Source organism: Dendrobates tinctorius, unplaced genomic scaffold (genome assembly GCF_039654945.1).
Source record: "Dendrobates tinctorius isolate UK_male_01 unplaced genomic scaffold, ASM3965494v1 ptg000129l, whole genome shotgun sequence".
NCBI classification, from domain to species: Eukaryota; Metazoa; Chordata; class Amphibia; order Anura; family Dendrobatidae; genus Dendrobates; species Dendrobates tinctorius.
In genome coordinates this window covers 37,175,704-37,195,740 of record NW_027361797.1, presented here as the reverse complement: position 1 = coordinate 37,195,740, position 20,037 = coordinate 37,175,704, and the positions used below count along the sequence as shown (strand labels likewise).

Genomic DNA, 20,037 nt, shown 5'->3' with positions numbered 1-20,037 from the left:
ATTTAGATGTGTGGTGAGCACTTTGAACCCCCAAGTGCTTCACAGAAGTTTATAACGTAGAGCCATAAAAATAAAAAAATATTTTTTTCCACAAAAATGATATTTTTGCCCCCAAATTTTTATTTTCCTAAGGGTAGCAGGAGAAATTGGACCCCAAAAGTTGTTTTGCAATTTGTCCTGAGTAGGCTGATACCCCATATGTGGGGGTAAACCACTGTTTGGGCGCATGGCAGAGCTTGGAAGGGAAGGAGCACCGTTTGACTTTTTCATCGCAGAATTGGCTGGAATTGAGATCAGACGCCATGTTGCATTTGGAGAGCACCTGATGTGCCCAAACAGTGGAAACCCCCCAATTATAACTCCAACCCTAACCCCAACACATCCCTAACCCTAATCTCAGCCCTAACCCTAACGGGAAAATGGAAATACATTTTTTTTTAATTTTATTATTTTTCCCTAACTAAGGGGGTGATAACGGGGGGTTTGATTTACTATTTATGGCGGTTTTTATTTTTGGCAGCTGTCACACGCGTTTTATTGTTAAAATAGTTTTTGCATCACCACATATTGAGAGCTATAACTTTTCCGTATTTTGACCCACCGAGTCATGTGAGGTCTTAATTTTTGTGGAACGAGTTGACGCTTTTATTGGTACCATATTCGGGCACGTAACATTTTTTGGTCGCTTTTGATTCCAATTTTTGGGACGCAGAATGAACAAAAACCAGCATTTCATAAATTGCTTTGGGGGTGTGTGATTACACCGTTCCACGTGTGGTAAAATTGATAAAGCGGTTTTATTCTTTCCGGTCAGTACGATTACAGGGATACCTCAGTTATGTAGTTTTTTTTATGTTTTGGCGCTTTTATGCTATGAAAACAATTTTATATAAAAAAAATAATTATTTTTGCATCGCTTTATTCTGCGAGCTATAACTTTTTAACTTTTTTTGCTGATGATGCTGTGTGGCGGCTTGTTTTTTGCGGGACAAGATGACGTTTTCAGCGGTACCATGGATATTTATGTCTTTTTGATCGCGCGTTATTGCACTTTTTGCAATTTTACAGAATGCTGTAGATAAGCCCTTGGTGGCGGTGGCCGCAGCTGATAGGTGAAAAATAGGGTGACAGATTCTCTTTAAATTTACTGAATACCAACTAATGAATTATTGTGGTTTAACAAAAAGAAAAACTAATGAAAACTGCCTGGACAAAAATGATGGTACCCCTAAAAAAGTCTGAAAATAATTTGACCGTAGGAACGTGCGTGTTGTAATTGGCATCACAGGTGCCTACAAGCTTGTAATCGGTCAGTCTGCTTTAAGGGGTGAAAAGTAGTCATTGTGCTGTTTGGGATCATGGTGGCTAGCCTACAACAGTGAACAAAGAAAGCTAAGGAGAGAGTTGAAAAAGAGAATAAATAAGTAAACAGAAAACAAGGTTCTTCCCTTTAGTCCCAGAGGACAGGAATGAAATCATTTTATTAGCCCGAACTTGGGCCAGTGAGTGACTGAAGTGTGCCACAGAACGGCCTTGTTGTTGAATATTAGGCAATCTGAGAAATCATAAGACCAACACTGGAATTAGTAAATAATTTATTTTAAGATCCAGTTACCTACAACACATATGTAGAAGTAATTGCTTACTTACAAGCATCGTTCAACATTAGAGGATTTCTTCCCCACAGAAGCAGCGCCCCCTCTTGTCCATTGGTGGCGTTTGGTATTGCAGCTTAGAGGCGTTTTGTCTAGGCACAGCATATTGATGACCAATCCACAACTGCTCCTATCAAAAGGTTAGGACCTGTGCTGCAGTACCCGGCAGCGGCCGCTACACATAATCGCAATGTCCATTCAATGTGTTTACAACCGGTCACCGCAGCAGAGAGCAGCTGATTGGTGGAGCTGCCAGGCGCCGGATCCCTACCATCCCATGTTCATAATCTATCCTACGTATATTGAATGACTGGACAACCCCTTTAAATGAATGGCTCTGAACTGCCATACCAAATAGACCATGGATTGACGTATTTAGACTTTTTTTTCTTATCCTGTAAAAGCACATTTAAAGGGATTTTCTGTTATTTATTTGTGTATAGAAAAGGAAATCCTACCCTTCTAATCTCCCGCAGGTGCAGTTGATGCTGCTCAAACAGTAGGATCATAGAATGGGACTAAACATGGAGTCGGTCCTAAGACACCGGGACATGTCATGGTGACAAAATGAACATTTTGGGGGAAACACATTGTGTGACCCTTGGGATTTAATCACCAACAGGGCCATGCACCGAAGAGACATCATGAGGTAACGAGGCAGGACTAATGGTGGAGTAATTACTTTAATTATGATTATTACAACTAATTTGCTCTATGTTTAAATATAGACTGCTAGCTTCTGTCCTGCTGTTAATAAAGTTTATTGAAAAGAAAAGGTCTAACTTTATTAACAACATAACCTGTTAACAGATTTTTTTTTTCCCTTAATTAACTTTATTAACAATGTCAGTAATGACAGCCTTGATGGTCAAGTGCATAAGAAATGAAGGCGGAGTGTGAATTGGCTGCTACGGAGAACATTGCAGTCTCCCTCCCCCCCAGCAATTCTTTGAGACATTTTCGTCCACATCCCCTGCTTTGGGCAGTATAAAGTGCCAGGACTGGCTGCACCATCTACAGCACCAATAATGGCAACCAGACACGTCGTCCATCTTTTACATCCCCACAGAATCTACAAACCAATAAACATTAACTTACACCATGAGACGGTATTGATCACAATTTCTTAGGGAACACTCCCCAAAATTTTCAGCAGCTGAATGTCAGGTTATACAGCTGGACAATGAACACCAGGGTACGTTCCCACACATGGAGTGTCTGCTGTGAATTTTGCAGTGGATTTGCGGAAGGTCTGCATCAGCGGTCACTGATTGGGTGGATTTGTTGCAGACTGCGCCCTGTGCATTCCATAGGTTGGCTTCCATGTTGAAAATTTATCTTACAAAATGACATTCTGCAGATTTAAATTCTGCACCCAAGGTTAATTTCTGCACGTGGATTCAATTTCTGGACGGAAAATCGGGAACAAATCTAACCTGGGTGAACGTTTGATTAAAGAGGTTCTGCATCAGCAATGTGAATGATTCATGTCCTCACTTAGCCGGCCATACACATTAGATAGTAGTGGAATGATCTGCTCTAGTGCTGGGATAAGGTGTTATCTGAGCATGCTCGGGTGCTAACCGAGTGACTTCGGCGTGCTCGAATACTATGTTCGAGTCCCCGCGGCTCCATGTCTCGGGGCTGTTCGACAGGTGCAACACATGCAGGGATTGTCTAACAAACAGGAAATCCCTGCATGTGTTGCCACTGTCTAACAGCTGCAGAGACTCGGACATATTTTTCGAGCATGCCGAAGACACACGGTTAGCAACAGAGCATGCTCAGATAACACCTTGACCCAGCACGCTCACTCATCACTAATTAGCTGTCTCTCCTGAACCCCCACACACAGGAGCACGTCTCTGTTCTGTATGAACTGTCTCCCACAGAACAAAACAAATCAGATAATTGAATTTCAACCACTCAGTCCTTTTCTCCTCCAACATTATCTGGGAAGAGATGGTCGACTGATCTCATTGAAAAAGCAGGATTGAATGACTTATATCTAATGTGTATGACAGCTGTTAAGAAGTGAAGGTGATGGCAGAGGAGGCAAATGTGCATGTTTTTTTTCTTTTTATGTGAAGGGTGAAATAAGCTGCTGCCTGACATCTATGGTACCTGCAGGACCATAGGATCAGACATGTTGATTCCAACATTCACTCCACCAGGGGACCCCCATGCACATTAAAAGGTTTTCCCTTGCCATGCTGAAATCAGAAGGTTTACATATCCATCTGGTGATGTGCATGGGCAGTGTAATGATGGGCCATAGTGAATGAATCGTCCTGTCCCAGAGTAATTAATATGGAAACAAATGCAAAAAAAAAGGTTTATCAGCACACCGACCCCAGATCGATTATTCACAGGACCACAAGACCCCGATCCTGAGAGCGATCTACGGTTATGGACGGATCCTATGAAGGAGTGATTCTGTGATCATGGCTGATGGAGTCCATGGATCGGATATCTTCTATTGCACATCTTTCCTGAGGTATTTGAGCAGATCCCAATACATATCTATTATTTCTGATTAACGGTCATCACATTCATTAACAATAAGCTTGTTAACAATAAGCTGGTATTTTACCTTCTATGCCTTTACAGCGAGTCCACCTTCTTGGCAACAAAAGGCTCCTAATCAGTGAGGTGGGCTCGGATAGACCACCCTCATAAAATCATCTTTTAAAGGCTTAAGACAACGGGGTCAACAACATAAAATGACATAACGTGTGACCCCTAAAATGATTTAATATCCTTATTCTGCTGCGGGCAGCACCTTGGTGGGCGTCTCAGTAGTGAGGGTCACAATCCTCTACCAAGCTGTCACTGATGTAGTTGCTGTGCAGGATGTGGTCGCTGTGAAGCTTCTCCGTGGCTGTATTGACCGTCCACCCCACCACTTCAATGCCTCTCTTGTTCCACTTCTCCACGTAATTTCTGTAGGTTACAGAGTGACATTATGTTAGGTCTCCATTCACATCTCATCATTTTAGTTTCCGACCACATAGGAATAGCTTAGCCTGACCCCACTGACCTGATTGATATTGATAACTATTAGTAATCTATTTTATGTAGGGTTCGGATCACACTTTGGGAATAAGAAATGTTAAAAGGATAGACTGGGATTATTTTTTTAATTGGCTGACAGTAAGATATGTGATAAAATAAAAAAATAAATAAATAACCCTTTCCCAACTATTTCATCCCCATGAGTCTTTATCTACTTTCGATAAGCAATGAAATCAAGTATTGAGGAGACTGCTGGAACTAGTAGTTCTTGGGCTCGGAGGTATGGTGTACAGGATGGCATCATCAGTCATCAAGACAGCGATTATCTGCAGGAGTCCAGTGACGTCATTGCTGCATAAAAGTACACAGAGACCAGTGGAGACCACTGTCACAATGGAGTGATAGAGGATGTAACAGATGAGCATTAGTTAATTTCTTTATTTCTTTTTATTACAGTTTCACTCATGTAGTAGAACAGGAAAACTGAAAATATCAAAAAGTATAATTTTGTGTAAAGAGTAAAAAAAAGTGGTTCAATAAAGTCAGTATATATAACAACAGATCCCAAACGCTAACCTACCCGGCATCTCTCCCACCCTCCCCAGTCACCTGAGCACAGTCATCCAGCCGTTACCTCCAGTTCTGCATACTTCGTGTCTTGAGCCACCGCTGTCTCCCTGGGCATGTGCAGTGTCCCGAAGGAGCTGGGGTGCCACCCGGTTACTGCACATTGCCAGAGATTTGAAAAGAGCCGACCATGACACCACTTTTGCGTATCTTATTAATCATGCTGACAGGGGTGCGAGAACACTATTCGGCTATGGTCATATGTATGTTCTCCGTCTGAGAAAAATGGTCCAATTCTACTAATTAGGCTCAGATCAGAGTGGGATCCATCTTCTCCATTCTGTCAGTCCGTGAATATGGGACCACACTCGGGTGTCATCAGAGTGCAGTCTGATTTTTTATCATTATCAGAGGCAAATCATGCATGTGCTCGATGTTGATGTTTTTGACGCATTTGATCTGATATTTTCATGGACCGAACTTGGACCAAAAATACAGCCATCTGTGCGAACCCTTAGTGGGATGACTAGTCTGGAGAAAACAACAACAACCCCCTCGAATAGCCATCCAATAATTAGCACAGTTAAAAAAATTGCCACGCCGTGTGAATTTAGCCCTAGACATCAGCGGTCCCCTAAACGCTTGCTCCCCATCATGACCAAATAAAGTGACCTTACTGTGAAATGTAATTCTTTTGCATTAAGAAGGCCGACACTCCACAGAAATTCCACAGGATGTGGTGCATTGCCCAGTCCAGCAGGACATCCATCGAGACATAGAAGTAATGCTTCCAAATGGAGTCAAAACGAGGCGTACCATCCCCGAGATGGCTGAGGCTCCACGGCCTGTGTGTCAGAGCGGTGACTACATTGACGTCTGCTTGTCTCATCTGCAGAGCAAACAACATGGAAAGAATAAAAAGAAAAATTAGTTTGGAAGGAGCAGAAATGGTTGATATAAGCGGCACCATCTCATTTTGTCCTTTCTGTATCCCACAGTATGTAACGTAGAAAATAATCAATGCCGCCAATAGCGATGGGCGACCACTCAGCTTATACTTTGCACCAGTGGAGCTTTAGAGCAATAACTGGAGAGAGTGTATGATGATCTTTAAGTTCAAATGAGATGAATTTGGTGCAAATTGTGCACCAAAAATTCATAGCAAATTATAGCACATTGCATGAAGGTGGAGCTTGGATAATGCCACGCACATGATGCCAAAACAGACATTTGTTTTTTGTTCCAAAAACTTCATGGATTTTAGTGGCAGCAAAATCTGCAGAAAAATCCACATGGAATTGCTATGTCTGGACTTAGAATTAGGGAGACACAGTACAACAAACGTGAAAAAATACTCTGCTGTAAAAAAATTCCAACAATGAACAGCAAGTGCTAGTAAAAAGATGATAACAAAACGGTATTTAGTTGATACGGTGGTGGTGTGAACACTGTCTTACCGACCTGTTCCCTGTATGTGTATGGCCCATGCGTTCGTTTTTATTGGACTTAGAATTAATAGACAGATATGGACAATGTTGGGAACACTGCATAAAGCACAGGACAGAATATGTGGGTCATGTCTCAAACATTGCACACGTACCGTGAAAATGGGCACATTAGTGTGATGTGATGTCACTTACTGACGTCACATTCATTGGGGGCAGGTCTGATAGAGGCAAACCCCATATTGCAGTGAATGTTGGCGATTTGCTACTTACTTTATAAATAACACTTGGCTCAAAAGAACAGACAATGCTGCAATTGTAGAGGCGTGGAAAGTCAATGTACATCTTACGGAGAGCGTCAGCAGCCTGAAAAATAAGAATACTCCATTATCCACAGCAAGAGGAGACGTTACATTATTACTGAATATGCATCCACCAGTCAATGAAATAAGTAAAAAAACAAAAACAAAACAGCAGCATGTCATCAATCCAATAATCTTGTTCCTATCACAGATTTCCAATAAAAAGCGGAGTTTCACAAAGAGAGAGAATCAATTAGGATGGGGAGACCTGTCCTGCCACATTCATGTGAACAGTGTAATACTATTGTTTGACCACTAGATGTCAGAAGTCTATTTTCAGTCCCACTCAATAGAACTACAGTGATCTCATGTATGGGGTTTTGTTTGGGACAGCAGTGAGAAATTAAAGGGGTTGTCCAGAGGAAACAAGTTATCACCTCTCCACAGAATAGGTGATATCTTATTGATTGGCGAGGGTGCGACCATTGATACCCACACCGACAAAACAGGGCACTTTGGGGTGCACATGCTCTACCGTCACTCCATACATTCTCTATGGGGCTGCTGAGCTCGGCTTTTTCCGTCAGTCACATAGAGAGTGATTGGAGGAGCAGTCAGGCAACCAATCTATGTTTTGAAACAGGGGGACAAAAAAAAACAGATTTGGTTCTTCTCAGCTGCGATCTATGTGATGTCACGGAGTATCAGGTCACTGGAGTTCAGCAAGGCAATCATAGTTACACAGACTTCAACACAGCCGGACATGGCTCTCAACAAGCACTGAGCTACTCCGACGTGCGTCGCACTGAACCACTCCGATGCGCGCCACCGGCCGGGGCGCCGCCTGTACTGTAAAACAACTTTCTTGGAACACCCTTATTATTCATGGTAGGCTGAAGCAAGCATCTATTGGATCCAAGATACCCAGAATAACCAAGTAACAGAACACCTACTGTACATCTAGGAAGGTCAGAACTACACTGCTTATACCATACTCGGAGTGCGTCACTTATTAGCCGCCTCAGTGATATATGTCAGTGGTGGATGCTCAGACATCTCTCTGACTACACACTAGCCGACATACCAATTACCCTTCTGTAGTTACTGACACAGAAGTCAGAAGTTCTTATCAATTACTTTTTTTTATAAGTGACAATATGGAGTTTATTATTACTTGCTTCTATACATTTCTAGGTTACTCAATCTTTTATGTATTCAGCACATTCACTTACCGACATACGTGGTAAAAAAAGCATTTTCCCACTAGCGTAAGTGTTGCAATATTTATGCAATACGACATGGACAATATTTGCAAATATAAAATCCCCCTTGTGCGATCTTCCCATAGTGCGATTTTTTTTTTTAATCTAAGGAGGACACAAATTCTCGTTTTTGCTGATCAGTGGGGGTCTTGGGTGTGGGACACCCACTGATCCTCGAGTTATCACCCGTGTTGCGGATAGGTCATAGCTTGTTTTCATCAACCCCTTTAACAAACATGTATACCCTCGCCCGTCTCCGCTATCTATTCACAGAATACAGATACAGGCCTGTATTCTGCTGATGGCACACGGCAAGAAGCCGCTGTGACCGTGACTTCTCTGCACTCTCTTTATGGCCATGTTCACACATTCAGTATTTGGTCAGTACTTTACCTCAGAATTTGGTCAGTACTTTACCTCAGTATTTGGTCAGTACTTTACCTCAGTATTTGGTCAGTATTTTACCTCAGTATTTGGTCAGTATTTTAACTCAGTATTTGGTCAGTTTTTTACCTCAGTATTTGGTCAGTATTTTACCTCAGTATTTGGTCAGTATTTGGTCAGTATTTTACCTCAGTATTTGGTCAGTACTTTACCTCTGTATTTGGTCAGTACTTTACCTCTGTATTTGGTCAGTACTTTACCTCAGTATTTGGTCAGTACTTTACCTCAGTATTTGGTCAGTATTTTACCTCAGTATTTGGTCAGTTTTTTACCTCAGTATTTGTAAGCCAAAACCAGGAGTGGAACAATCATCGGAAAATTATAATAGAGACACGTGGCTTTGGCTTACAGATACTGAAGTAAAAAACTCATCAAATACTCAATGTGTGCGCGTGGCCATAAAGAGAGTGATTGATTTAAAATGGTTGTCCCAAGATAAACCATGCTGTCACATACAACGTATGGCGCCCCCTGGTGTTCCTTTCATTCCCTTTCAGGACATGCACCTAATGTGTCAAGGTCTGATAAGAATATTAATAAACGCCCCCCATGCTATTGTAATTGTGTTCTCTGGTATCAGCTAGCACCACTCTCATACAAGTACTCTGTGTAATGGAGCAGTGGGGAGGACAGTAACATTAGGGATAACCCCTGGCCCTCCATATTGGTCCTCCGTGTACTGTACCAGCAGGTTATCATTACCTGAGCCGCATGGCCTTTAACATCAAAGTAGATCACTAAATTGTGACGCAAACATTCCTCCACCGCTTCCTGCAGCGTTGGCACCTTCTCGTTATTATACAGATGCCTGGGAAGAATGAGAAGAACAATATATTACTACACTACCACTATGGGTGTAACATTGCAAAGTGCTTGTAAAAACAACTAGCTCTGCAATCTTCCATTTTTAAGAATGGAAGGATTTGTAATGTTATTGTTTAATACTCGTTACCTAGGTTACCTACCACTTCCGCAGTCTATGAGCGGTGGTCGGTCTCCTAGGTAAGGAGTGCAGTGCTTACAAGCTCTTTTCTACACAGGTTATAAGTGCTGCTCTGGAGACTGGCCGGATCACTGCCACTGAGGGCGCACAATGAAGCCACTGGTCAGAGCTGTCTATCAATCAGGAGGGCAGTGGCCCCGCGGCAAGCAGAGAGGCTGGGAAGCAGGGGAGCCGTGCACTCCTGAATAATGGACATGATACACCCCCTTCAATTTCCTAAACTGATAAAGTAATTTAGATTAAAGCAAAGTCCTGGCTTAATGAAAGTGAGACTTAAGAGACAGGATTTTTCATTCTTATGTCCAAAATTCTGTGCTGATTACTTTCTTAAAGGGAATCTTTCACCAGGTTTTTGCGATTTAATCTGACAGCAGCATGATGTAGGGGCAGACACTCCGATTCCAGAAATGTATCATGTACTTTACTGGGTGCAGCAGTTGTGATAAAATCCCTGTTTCTCTGCTGCAGATCTCAGAATACTGAGCCCTGTATAACCCCGCCCACAACAATGATTGGACAGAATGCTCCCAATCAGTGATGGGGGGGCGGGGTTACACAGAGCAGTTGACTAGGAGGCATGAGACACCTAGTCCTGGAGTGATAACCTGCTGATGATAAAACACAGAATTTAATTGAAAAAGCAGCACAAAGCCCTTTAAGTGACATATCACTGGCATCAGGGTCTTAGCCCCTACATTATGCTGCTCTCATATTACAACCCTATTGACAGATTCCATCTCTCTCTGTAGCAGTTATTCTCATCCTGCATATCTTTTGCATAGACGTAGCTTTTACAATTCTGAATGCTGGATATTCTTGTCTGTGTCCAGGAATGTTATGTACCTGCTGATAGCAATGCTAAGTATGGATACACCCATGATCAGCACCTCGATGGGCACATACCGCACATGCCAGGACCCACACTAGATAAACAGGTTCTGGGGGAAGGCGACTGCCAGATCAGATCCACTTGTACGCACTTCAGCTATTGTGTCACATATCTATCTGCTGCGTCTACAAGATGGGGATGACTGACTGCAGCGGTGATCAAAGGTGATTCTCTCTGTAAAACACGGGGGACTGGCAGCTATACGCCAGGAGAAATGCCCCGGTGCACATGCGGGTAGTGGGTCATGAATAGGCAGCACCGCCGCTTTGGTGGGAAAATGTGGCTGTCCACAGATGGAAGCCAGGCAATCTGCGTCATGTCTGAGAGGGGCCGCTGATCAGCTGTTTGGGTGGGCACTGCAGCCTCATCACTGAGTACAAAAAGGAAGCCCAGGGGTGTCAAATGCTGATCGGCAGCGGTGGAACGTTGTGTTTTTGCTGCAGATTGGTCACAAAACCTGCAGGGTTTCCTGATGCCAATGAGTGAGGATCCTGAGGTCTCGTGCACACGTTGCTTATTTGTGACTTGCAGATTTAAATCACAGTAATGAATGGAGAAAAATCTCCACCAAAAACGCAAGTAAAAAAAAACCAAAACAGCAAAATGCAAGTTTTTTTTTGCAGCTGCGTTTTTTCCTGCATAGAGATGCACAAATTTCTGCACCAAATACTTAACGTGTGCCCAGACCCTTACCGATGGGATATTATCAGCCTCTCTTAGGCCATGCGGTTTAAAGAAACAAAACCCCTCTAACAATCGATGGAACCTGACCGCACATATTCGAGGTTCTTAGGCCAAATGCAGACTGCGCTGGTCACCACTATGGGGTATATACGCTCTATAAGGAGACATTGCAAAAAAAAATGTCTACTGCTAGATGTGCGGTGGTCTGTATAGGACGGAGCAGTCTGCCACGCTATTCCTGCCAGACAATACACAGGGATGGTTTCCGCCTGGTATATGGCGGCCTGTGAAAACGTAAGAGTATACGTCAGGAGGTAAGGACGTAGGGGTACAAGTCTGCAGTGATGTGACTGCAGACTTGTGAATGCTCACATCGCGCTCACCGCGAGGATCCTCCGGTGCCGACGCCAGGAACGGGCGGTCATGTGACCACAAGTATGTGATTTGCCACTTCTGTCCACATTCTGACTAAACGTGTGCATTGAGTGAGGTGGTGCACGTCTAGTCGGCATGAGACTGCATGTATGCATACTTGTATCATACTTGCGTTACGATCACGCAGCACCTGAGAATCCTCATAGCACGCCGTGAGGATTCCCGAGTCTGCAGTTACACAGAATGACTGCAGACTTGTACCCTAAGGCCAGACAGTAATGTCTCACTTAGCGGTCTTGTTATTGGCCTTGTAGTTGGCAGATTTTTGACAACTTTCATAGTGGAGTTGGATTATGTGCCGCCTAACAGGCGGAGAGCGAACGCTCCTGGAGACTTTATCCTCAGTTTGTGTCCCCTGTTTTCTTAAGCTATGTAGAAGGTGAATCCAGGCGGCCGGTGCTCGGGGTAATGTCCTACTTCTTAAGTGTTTGGAGCGTTTTATGGCCTCCGGCAGAGCGCAGTGTAGTTTACGAGCTGGGACGAATCCCATTTATGTCACATGTCAGACATATTGGCATTACACTTTATCTTTACCGGGTTCTATAAAACGCTGGAGTTTTTCTTCAGTGCTAGATAAGGACTTTAATAAGAAAATGTTCAGCGAGCGCAGATAAAGAACAAGCCCCACATTGGGCTCCTGGCGTCACATAGTAGTGGGACGTGACCCATCTTGCTATACCCAACTTTATAGGGGTCTGTATTAAGTTGGAAAAACTTAGAAAAGTGTTGTCAAGCAATGGCATGTGCAACCTGGCAGAAATCAGTAGACAGCACCTTCCTGATAACTTATCCCCCCCGACTGCAGCTAGGTAAAATTGCTCACACCCCATAATCACTGAGGTGCCCTAATGCCACATTGTGCCCGTATTTAGTGTCTGCTGCCATCAAAATAGCAAGGGCAAGGGGAGCACAAGGGTTAGAAGAGCACAAGGGCAAGGGGGGCACACGGGCAAGGGGAGCACAAGGGTTAGAAGAGCACAAGGGCAAGGGGAGCACAAGGGTTAGAAGAGCACAAGGGCAAGGGGGGCACACGGGCAAGGGGAGCACAAGGGTTAGAAGAGCACAAGGGCAAGGGGGGCACAAGGGCAAGGGGAGCACAAGGGTTAGAAGAGCACAAGGGCAAGGGGGGCACACGGGCAAGGGGAGCACAAGGGTTAGAAGAGCACAAGGGCAAGGGGAGCACACGGGCAAGGGGAGCACAAGGGTTAGAAGAGCACAAGGGCAAGGGGAGCACACGGGCTAGAAGAGCGCAAGGGGGCACACGGGCAAGGGGGGCACAAGGGTTAGAAGAGCACAAGGGCAAGGGGGGCACAAGGGCAAGGGGGGCACAAGGGTTAGAGGATCACAATGGCAAGGGGGGCGCAAGGACAACTTCTGCCTTATTAGTGCCCCTGCGTCTTGAGGAATGGCAGAATACTGTGGATTTGAAGTGTCATGCCATCAAGATTTTCCAATATGGCAGCATTACATGTGACGTGCTGAAAATAAGAGGAAAGACGCGAGACGTCCACACTAACCCCAAGCGATGGTTGGCAGCGGGATTCAGCTTTCTGATTTCAGCAAACGTAAGGTCACTTAATTTTCCACGCCCGTCCGTTGTCCGCTCTACCGTGTCGTCATGCATGAGAATAGGAACGCCATCTTTCGTAAACTCCAGATCCAGCTCCACGGCGATGGCGCCATTCTGTGCTGCCTGGAACAAGAAGACATGACACAAATGAGTAAAGAAAATCTGCAAATGTCAAACTGCACCCCGAGACTTCTGCAGGGGCTCCATAAATATGGCAATGCATAAATGGCAGAAATCTGCCCCAGAACATTGCTGCCCCTGTCCGGGTGCAGGGTGCCAGCTGTGACACAGCCAACATCTGCCTCTAACAGCAGCGACTGGAGCTAGCTCTGATCACTGCTGCTTTCAATCTCTCACCGGGCTTATTAAGTAGGGTGAGCCTGATGGCACGTATGTTCAGGTGGCCATCGTCTCTCCCCGCCATTGAATCGTGGGTTGCTAATGGTCTGCTAAGGCAATGTGGGCCTAATGGAGGAGCAAATCAAATTGCAAGATCCTAGTACAGCGATCATGTCAGCAGTCTGACCCCAGGGGATGGGAGGCAGCACATAGGGCTCCAGTCCAGCGACCTTATGTATTAGGCTCTTGCGAAGCTCCAGAAGGCCCCATTCGCTGCCATCTTGGTACTCCACAGGATTTGTACTGTACCCTACTGCAGCATATAGTACAAGCAATCAAATTACTGCAGGATCACAGCTTTTAAAACTGCTGCTCCCAGCTCTGACCGAGTTGATGACCACTCCTTTCACTGATTGGCTGCAGCGCTCTCGATGTGGCGTCAGCGCTGCAAACAATACCAGACGCGGGGAGCAGCACTCGGATCCGGGGAGCAAAGTGCAGGGGTTTATTGCTTTCTAAACAAACTGCGCCTAGGTAAAGGTGTTTTTTCTGGACCTGGAAAACCCCTTTAAGGCCACGTTCCCACTACGAGGCTTTTTTATGCTGTGTGTTTTTTTGAAAAAAATTTAAAAAACCCACATGTAACCTATTTTACTTATTGGGTGCAAAAATGGGGCAGAAAATCTAAAAAAAAAAAATTTCTGCACAAAGTTGCAAATCTTGCAAAATACAAGAAACTAAAAAGGCCGCGCGGCCTGAGAGAGGGGAAGTGAGAAAGGAAAGAGCAAAAAAAGAAAGTGCAAAGAGAAGAGGCAGAGAGGAGAGGAGGAATCTCCCCGAGCCCCCCAGTGACAGCACAGCCGGACCCCACGGGGCTGCCGGGGCACACTCACCAGGCTGATGGCTGCCAGCGTGTTCTCCGGGGCATCGTGGGCGCCTCCTCTGTGGGCGATGGGCGACACCTTCCCCCGCGGCTTCAGCACCTGCTGTGCCCGGGACTCGGGGACCGGCTGGAACCTGAACAGCACGAGCAGGAGGTAGAGGCCGCCGGTCAGGACGCCGGACACTTGGGGGCTGCGGGTGACCAGGAGCAGCAGCACGAACACGGAGCTGAAGGACAGCAGCAGACCCTCAGCCCACAGCATGGCGACCACCACCACCGAGCCCGGCCGCCCCGCCCTCACCAGCCTGTGCCCCCCCCCGGGAGTGAGGCGGAGAGATGGCGGCAGGGACTATCCCAGCACAATGGCTGATGTCACTGCACACACAGTGCACGGTGTACATACAGGGCTGATGGTAGGGGTCAGCGGGGTGGGATATATATATATATATACAGTGCACGGTGTACATACAGGGCTGATGATAGGGGTCAGCAGGGTGGGATATATATATATATATATATACAGTGCACGGTGTACATACAGGGCTGATGGTAGGGGTCAGCGGGGTGGGATATATATATATATATACAGTGCACGGTGTACATACAGGGCTGATGATAGGGGTCAGCAGGGTGGGATATATATATATATATATACAGTGCACGGTGTACATACAGGGCTGATGGTAGGGGTCAGCGGGGTGGGATATATATATATACAGTGCACGGTGTACATACAGGGCTGATGGTAGGGGTCAGCAGGGTGGGATATATATATATACAGTGCACGGTGTACATACAGGGCTGATGGTAGGGGTCAGCGGGGTGGGATATATATATATATATACAGTGCACGGTGTACATACAGGGCTGATGATAGGGGTCAGCAGGGTGGGATATATATATTGGTACAGTGTACATAGCTACTACAGGACTGATGATAGGGGTCAGCAGGGTGGGATATATATATGTACAGTGTACATAGCTACTACAGGGCTGATGATAGGGGTCAGCAGGGTGGGATATATATATGTACAGTGTACATAGCTACTACAGGGCTGATGATAGGGGTCAGCAGGGTGGGATATATATATGTACAGTGTACATAGCTACTACAGGGCTGATGATAGGGGTCAGCAGGGTGGGAGATATATATAGCTACAGGGCTGATGATAGGGGTCAACGGGGTGGGATATATATATATATATACAGTGCACGGTGTACATAGCTACTACAGGACTGATGATAGGGGTCAGCAGGGTGGGAGATATATATGTACAGTGTACGGTGTACATAGCTACTACAGGGCTGATGATAGGGGTCAGCAGGGTGGGATATATATATATATATATATATATATATATATATATAGCTATAGGGCTGATGATAGGGGTCAGCAGGGTGGGATATATATATAGCTATATATATATATATCTGCATTGTGATTGCTATAAGTGTGTGCTAGAAGTGTGAAGATTAATTTAAGAATTAAAACCAGAAGGATGAATACAGACTGTGCCCTGCTACCTGCCACCATCGCACTCTAACAAGCATCTCTATTCTTCCGACAGGTATGTCCATCCACCCAGCTCTCCTGCTCTCCTGCTGTCTGTCTATGAAGGACACACAGTGCGTCACCCAGCTTTGCACATAGACTTGCCTCTGCACCTAGCATTCACATGGTATGCCTTTCAGCTAACCCCAGCTTACCCCAGTGTTATTTATGACCTTGTTTACTCTGGCTTGATCATATACATCTGGTCCACTCTTAATTGTCTGGCCAAGATGAGCAGAGACCACTCCTCTCTGCTTCACACCTGACTGCACTTAGTTGTACATATATTGCAGAGTACAAGTCTGCATTGTGATTGCTATAAGTGTGTGCTAGAAGTGTGAAGATTAATTTAAGAATTAAAACCAGAATGGAACCAGAAGGGAACTGAAGGTAACTGGACACAGTCACTGTAAACAATGTTTCTGTTTGTTTTCTCTTTCACCCCAATAATCCTTCACTTTCTGCTAATTCCCCTAATCCCTACTCCTAGTAAGGAACTGTTCATCTCTTCTTCAATCCTCCCCATCCACCTCACCTCCGCCTCAAAACTGTTCCTTAACATACAATCCTCTGTCTCCAAACACAGACAGCCCCCTCATGCCCTCTCCTGCTCCCACCTGCTAACACTTTCTCTGCTCCTTCTCACTGCTGGTGATATCTCTCCAAATCCTGGTCCTCCTCACCACATTCCCACAGTCATTTCTACCTCCCATCCACGCTCTATCACAACCTTCCGTAACCTCTCCAACCTTATACCCATTCACCCAGCCCCCGCTTCCCCAGTCCCACTAACAGGAGCTCTGTGGAACGCTCGCTCTGTCTGCAACAAGCTTTCCTACATCCATGATCTTTTTGTTACTACCAAACTCTCCTTCCTCGCCATCACCGAAACCTGGCTCACCCCTTCTGACACAGCCTCTCCTGCTGCACTTTCGTATGGCGGCTTCCACCTTTCTCACACCCCCCGCCCCAGCAGCAAACATGGTGGAGGAGTTGGTTTTCTCCTGTCAGATACCTGCTCCTTCACCCCAATCCCACTGCCACCCTCTGTTACCCTCCCTTCCTTTGAGGTGCACTCTGTGCGCATCTACTCCCCCTCCAACCTCCAACTGGCTGTCATCTACCGCCCCCCAGGGCCAGCCACCACCTTCTTTGACCACTTCACCACCTGGTTACTTCATTTCCTTTCCGCGGACATCCCTACTATCATCATGGGCGACTTCAACATCCCCATTGACACTTCCCTCTCAGCTGCCACTAAACTTCTATCTCTCACTTCCTCCTTCGGCCTCACTCAATGGTCTTCTACAGCCACCCACAAAGATGGCCACACACTGGACCTCATCTTCACCCGCCTCTGCTCCCTATCTAACCTCTCTAACTCACCTCTTCCTCTCTCTGACCACAACCTGCTCACATTCTCTTCCCTCTTCACTCCATGTCTACAATCCCCACCCCACAAACTTTCACACCCTCGCAGGAATCTTAAACACCTTGACCTACACTCATTCTCCGAATCCCTCCTCCCTCTTACAGATATAAGTTCCTTACACAATGCGGATGACGCTGCCGCTCTATATAACACCACAATAGCTGTAGCTTTGGAATCCGCTGCCCCACTTACACATACCAAAACTCGCAAAATCAACAGACAGCCCTGGCACACCAGCCTGACCAAAGAGCTGAGGCGAGCTTCCAGGGCTGCTGAGCGCAGATGGAAAAGATCCCACTCCAACGAGCATTTCATCGCATTCAAACAGTCCCTCACTACTTTCAAGACCACACTCGCCACAGCTAAACAAACCTACTTCTCATCTCTCATATCCTCCCTGTCTCACAACCCTAAACAGTTATTCAACACCTTCAATTCTCTCCTCCGCCCCCCAGCACCTCCTCCCTCCCCACTCATCTCAGCTGAAGACTTTGCCTCATTTTTCAAGCAGAAAATTGATAACATCAGGGACAGTTTTGGTCAACAACCCCCAGAGCCCTTCCTCCCGACTTCCCAGCCCTCCACCTTCAAAACCAACTTCTCCACCATTACAGAAGATCGACTCTCCACTCTACTCTCAAGATCACATCTCACCACCTGTGCACTCGACCCGATCCCATCCCACTTCATCCCAAACCTCACCACAGTCTTCATCCCAACCCTAACCCATCTCTTCAACCTATCACTAACAACTGGTGTTTTCCCCTCAAGCTTTAAACATGCCTCCATCACACCTATCCTCAAAAAGCCCTCTCTTGACCCATCCTCTGCATCTAGCTATCGCCCTATATCACTTCTCCCATACGCCTCCAAGCTACTGGAACAACACGTCTACCTTGAACTGTCCTCCCATCTCTCTTCTTGCTCCCTCTTCGACCGCTTACAATCTGGCTTCCGGTCACACCACTCCACTGAAACTGCCCTTACTAAGGTCACCAATGACCTCTTAACTGCCAAGAGCAAGCGACACTACTCTGTCCTCCTCCTCCTGGACCTGTCGGCTGCCTTTGACACAGTGGACCATTCCCTATTATTACAGACCCTCTCATCCCTCGGCATCACAGACTTGGCCCTCTCCTGGATCTCATCATACCTAACAGACCGGACATTCAGCGTCTCCCACTCACACACCACCTCCTCACCTCGCCCCCTATCTGTCGGAGTCCCACAAGGTTCAGTCCTAGGGCCCCTGCTGTTCTCTATTTACACCTTTGGCCTGGGACAGCTCATAGAATCTCATGGCTTTCAATATCATCTTTATGCTGATGACACACAGATCTACATCTCTGGACCAGATATCACCTCCCTACTAACCAGAATCCCTCAATGTCTGTCCACTATTTCATCCTTCTTCTCCACTAGATTTCTGAAACTCAACATGGACAAAACAGAATTCATCATCTTTCCCCCATCTCACGTGACCCCCCCTACGAACCTATCAATTACAGTAAATGACTGCCCACTCTCCCCAGTCCCACAAGCTCGCTGCCTCGGAGTAATCCTTGATGCTGATCTCTCCTTCAAACCACATATCCAAACCCTTTCCACTTCCTGCCGACTTCAACTCAAAAATATTTCACGCATCCGTTCATTCCTCACCCAAGAATCTGCAAAAACCCTAGTCCATGCCCTCATCATCTCTCGCCTTGACTACTGCAACCTCATGCTCTGCGGCCTCCCCTCAAACACTCTCGCACCCCTCCAATCTATTCTAAACTCTGCTGCCCGGCTAATCCACCTGTCCCCCCGCTATTCCCCAGCTTCTCCCCTCTGTCAATCCCTTCACTGGCTCCCAATTGCCCAGAGACTCCATTACAAAACCCTAACCATGACATACAAAGCCATCCACAACTTGTCTCCTCCATACATCTGTGACCTCGTCTCCCGGTACTTTCCTGCACGCAACCTCCGATCCTCACAAGATCTCCTTCTCTACTCCCCTCTTATCTCCTCTTCCCACAATCGCATACAAGATTTCTCTCGCGCATCACCCCTACTCTGGAACTCTCTACCACAACATATCAGACTCTCACCTACCATCGAAACCTTCAAAAAGAGCCTGAAGACCCACCTCTTCCGACAAGCCTATAACCTGCAGTAACCACCGATCGACCAAACCGCTGCACGACCAGCTCTACCCTCGCCTACTGTATTATCACCCATCCCTTGAAGATTGTGAGCCCTCGCGGGCAGGGTCCTCTCTCCTCCTGTACCAGTTATGACTTGTATTGTTTAAGATTATTGTACTTGTTTTTATGTATACCCCTCCTTACATGTAAAGCGCCATGGAATAAATGGTGCTATAACAATAAATAATAATAATAATAATAAAGCTACAGGGCTGATGATAGGGGTCAGCAGGGTGGGATATATATATATACAGTGTATATAGCTACTACAGGGCTGATGATAGGGGTCAGCAGGGTGGGATATATATATAGGTACAGTGTACATAGCTACTACAGGGCTGATGATAGGGGTCAACGGGGTGGGATATATA

General features: G+C 45.9%; 1 protein-coding gene across 1 annotated transcript; it reads right to left on the bottom strand.

Annotated features, from left to right (window-relative positions):
- Positions 1-1,578: 1,578 nt before the first annotated feature.
- On the bottom strand, positions 1,579-14,831 carry GDE1 (glycerophosphodiester phosphodiesterase 1). The gene is made up of 6 exons (XM_073542971.1): positions 14,504-14,831; positions 13,219-13,394; positions 9,393-9,498; positions 6,956-7,048; positions 5,915-6,126; positions 1,579-4,598 (listed from the first exon to the last, which is right to left on the bottom strand). Exons 1-6 carry the CDS (start codon positions 14,753-14,755, stop codon positions 4,451-4,453), a joined length of 987 nt encoding a protein of 328 aa, XP_073399072.1. The 5' UTR covers positions 14,756-14,831; the 3' UTR covers positions 1,579-4,450.
- Between the last annotated feature and the right edge of the window lie 5,206 nt (positions 14,832-20,037).

Excerpts from the sequence above, each read along its gene's own strand:
- GDE1 (XM_073542971.1), bottom strand. The coding sequence starts at position 14,755 with ATGCTGTGGGCTGAGGGTCTGCTGCTGTCCTTCAGCTCCGTGTTCGTG. Across the intron at positions 13,395-14,503 it reads CGCTGGCAGCCATCAGCCTG|GCAGCACAGAATGGCGCCAT; the intron begins GTGAGTGTGCCC and ends TTCTTGTTCCAG. Across the intron at positions 9,499-13,218 it reads GCTGCCAACCATCGCTTGGG|GCATCTGTATAATAACGAGA; the intron begins GTTAGTGTGGAC and ends CATTCTTCCCAG.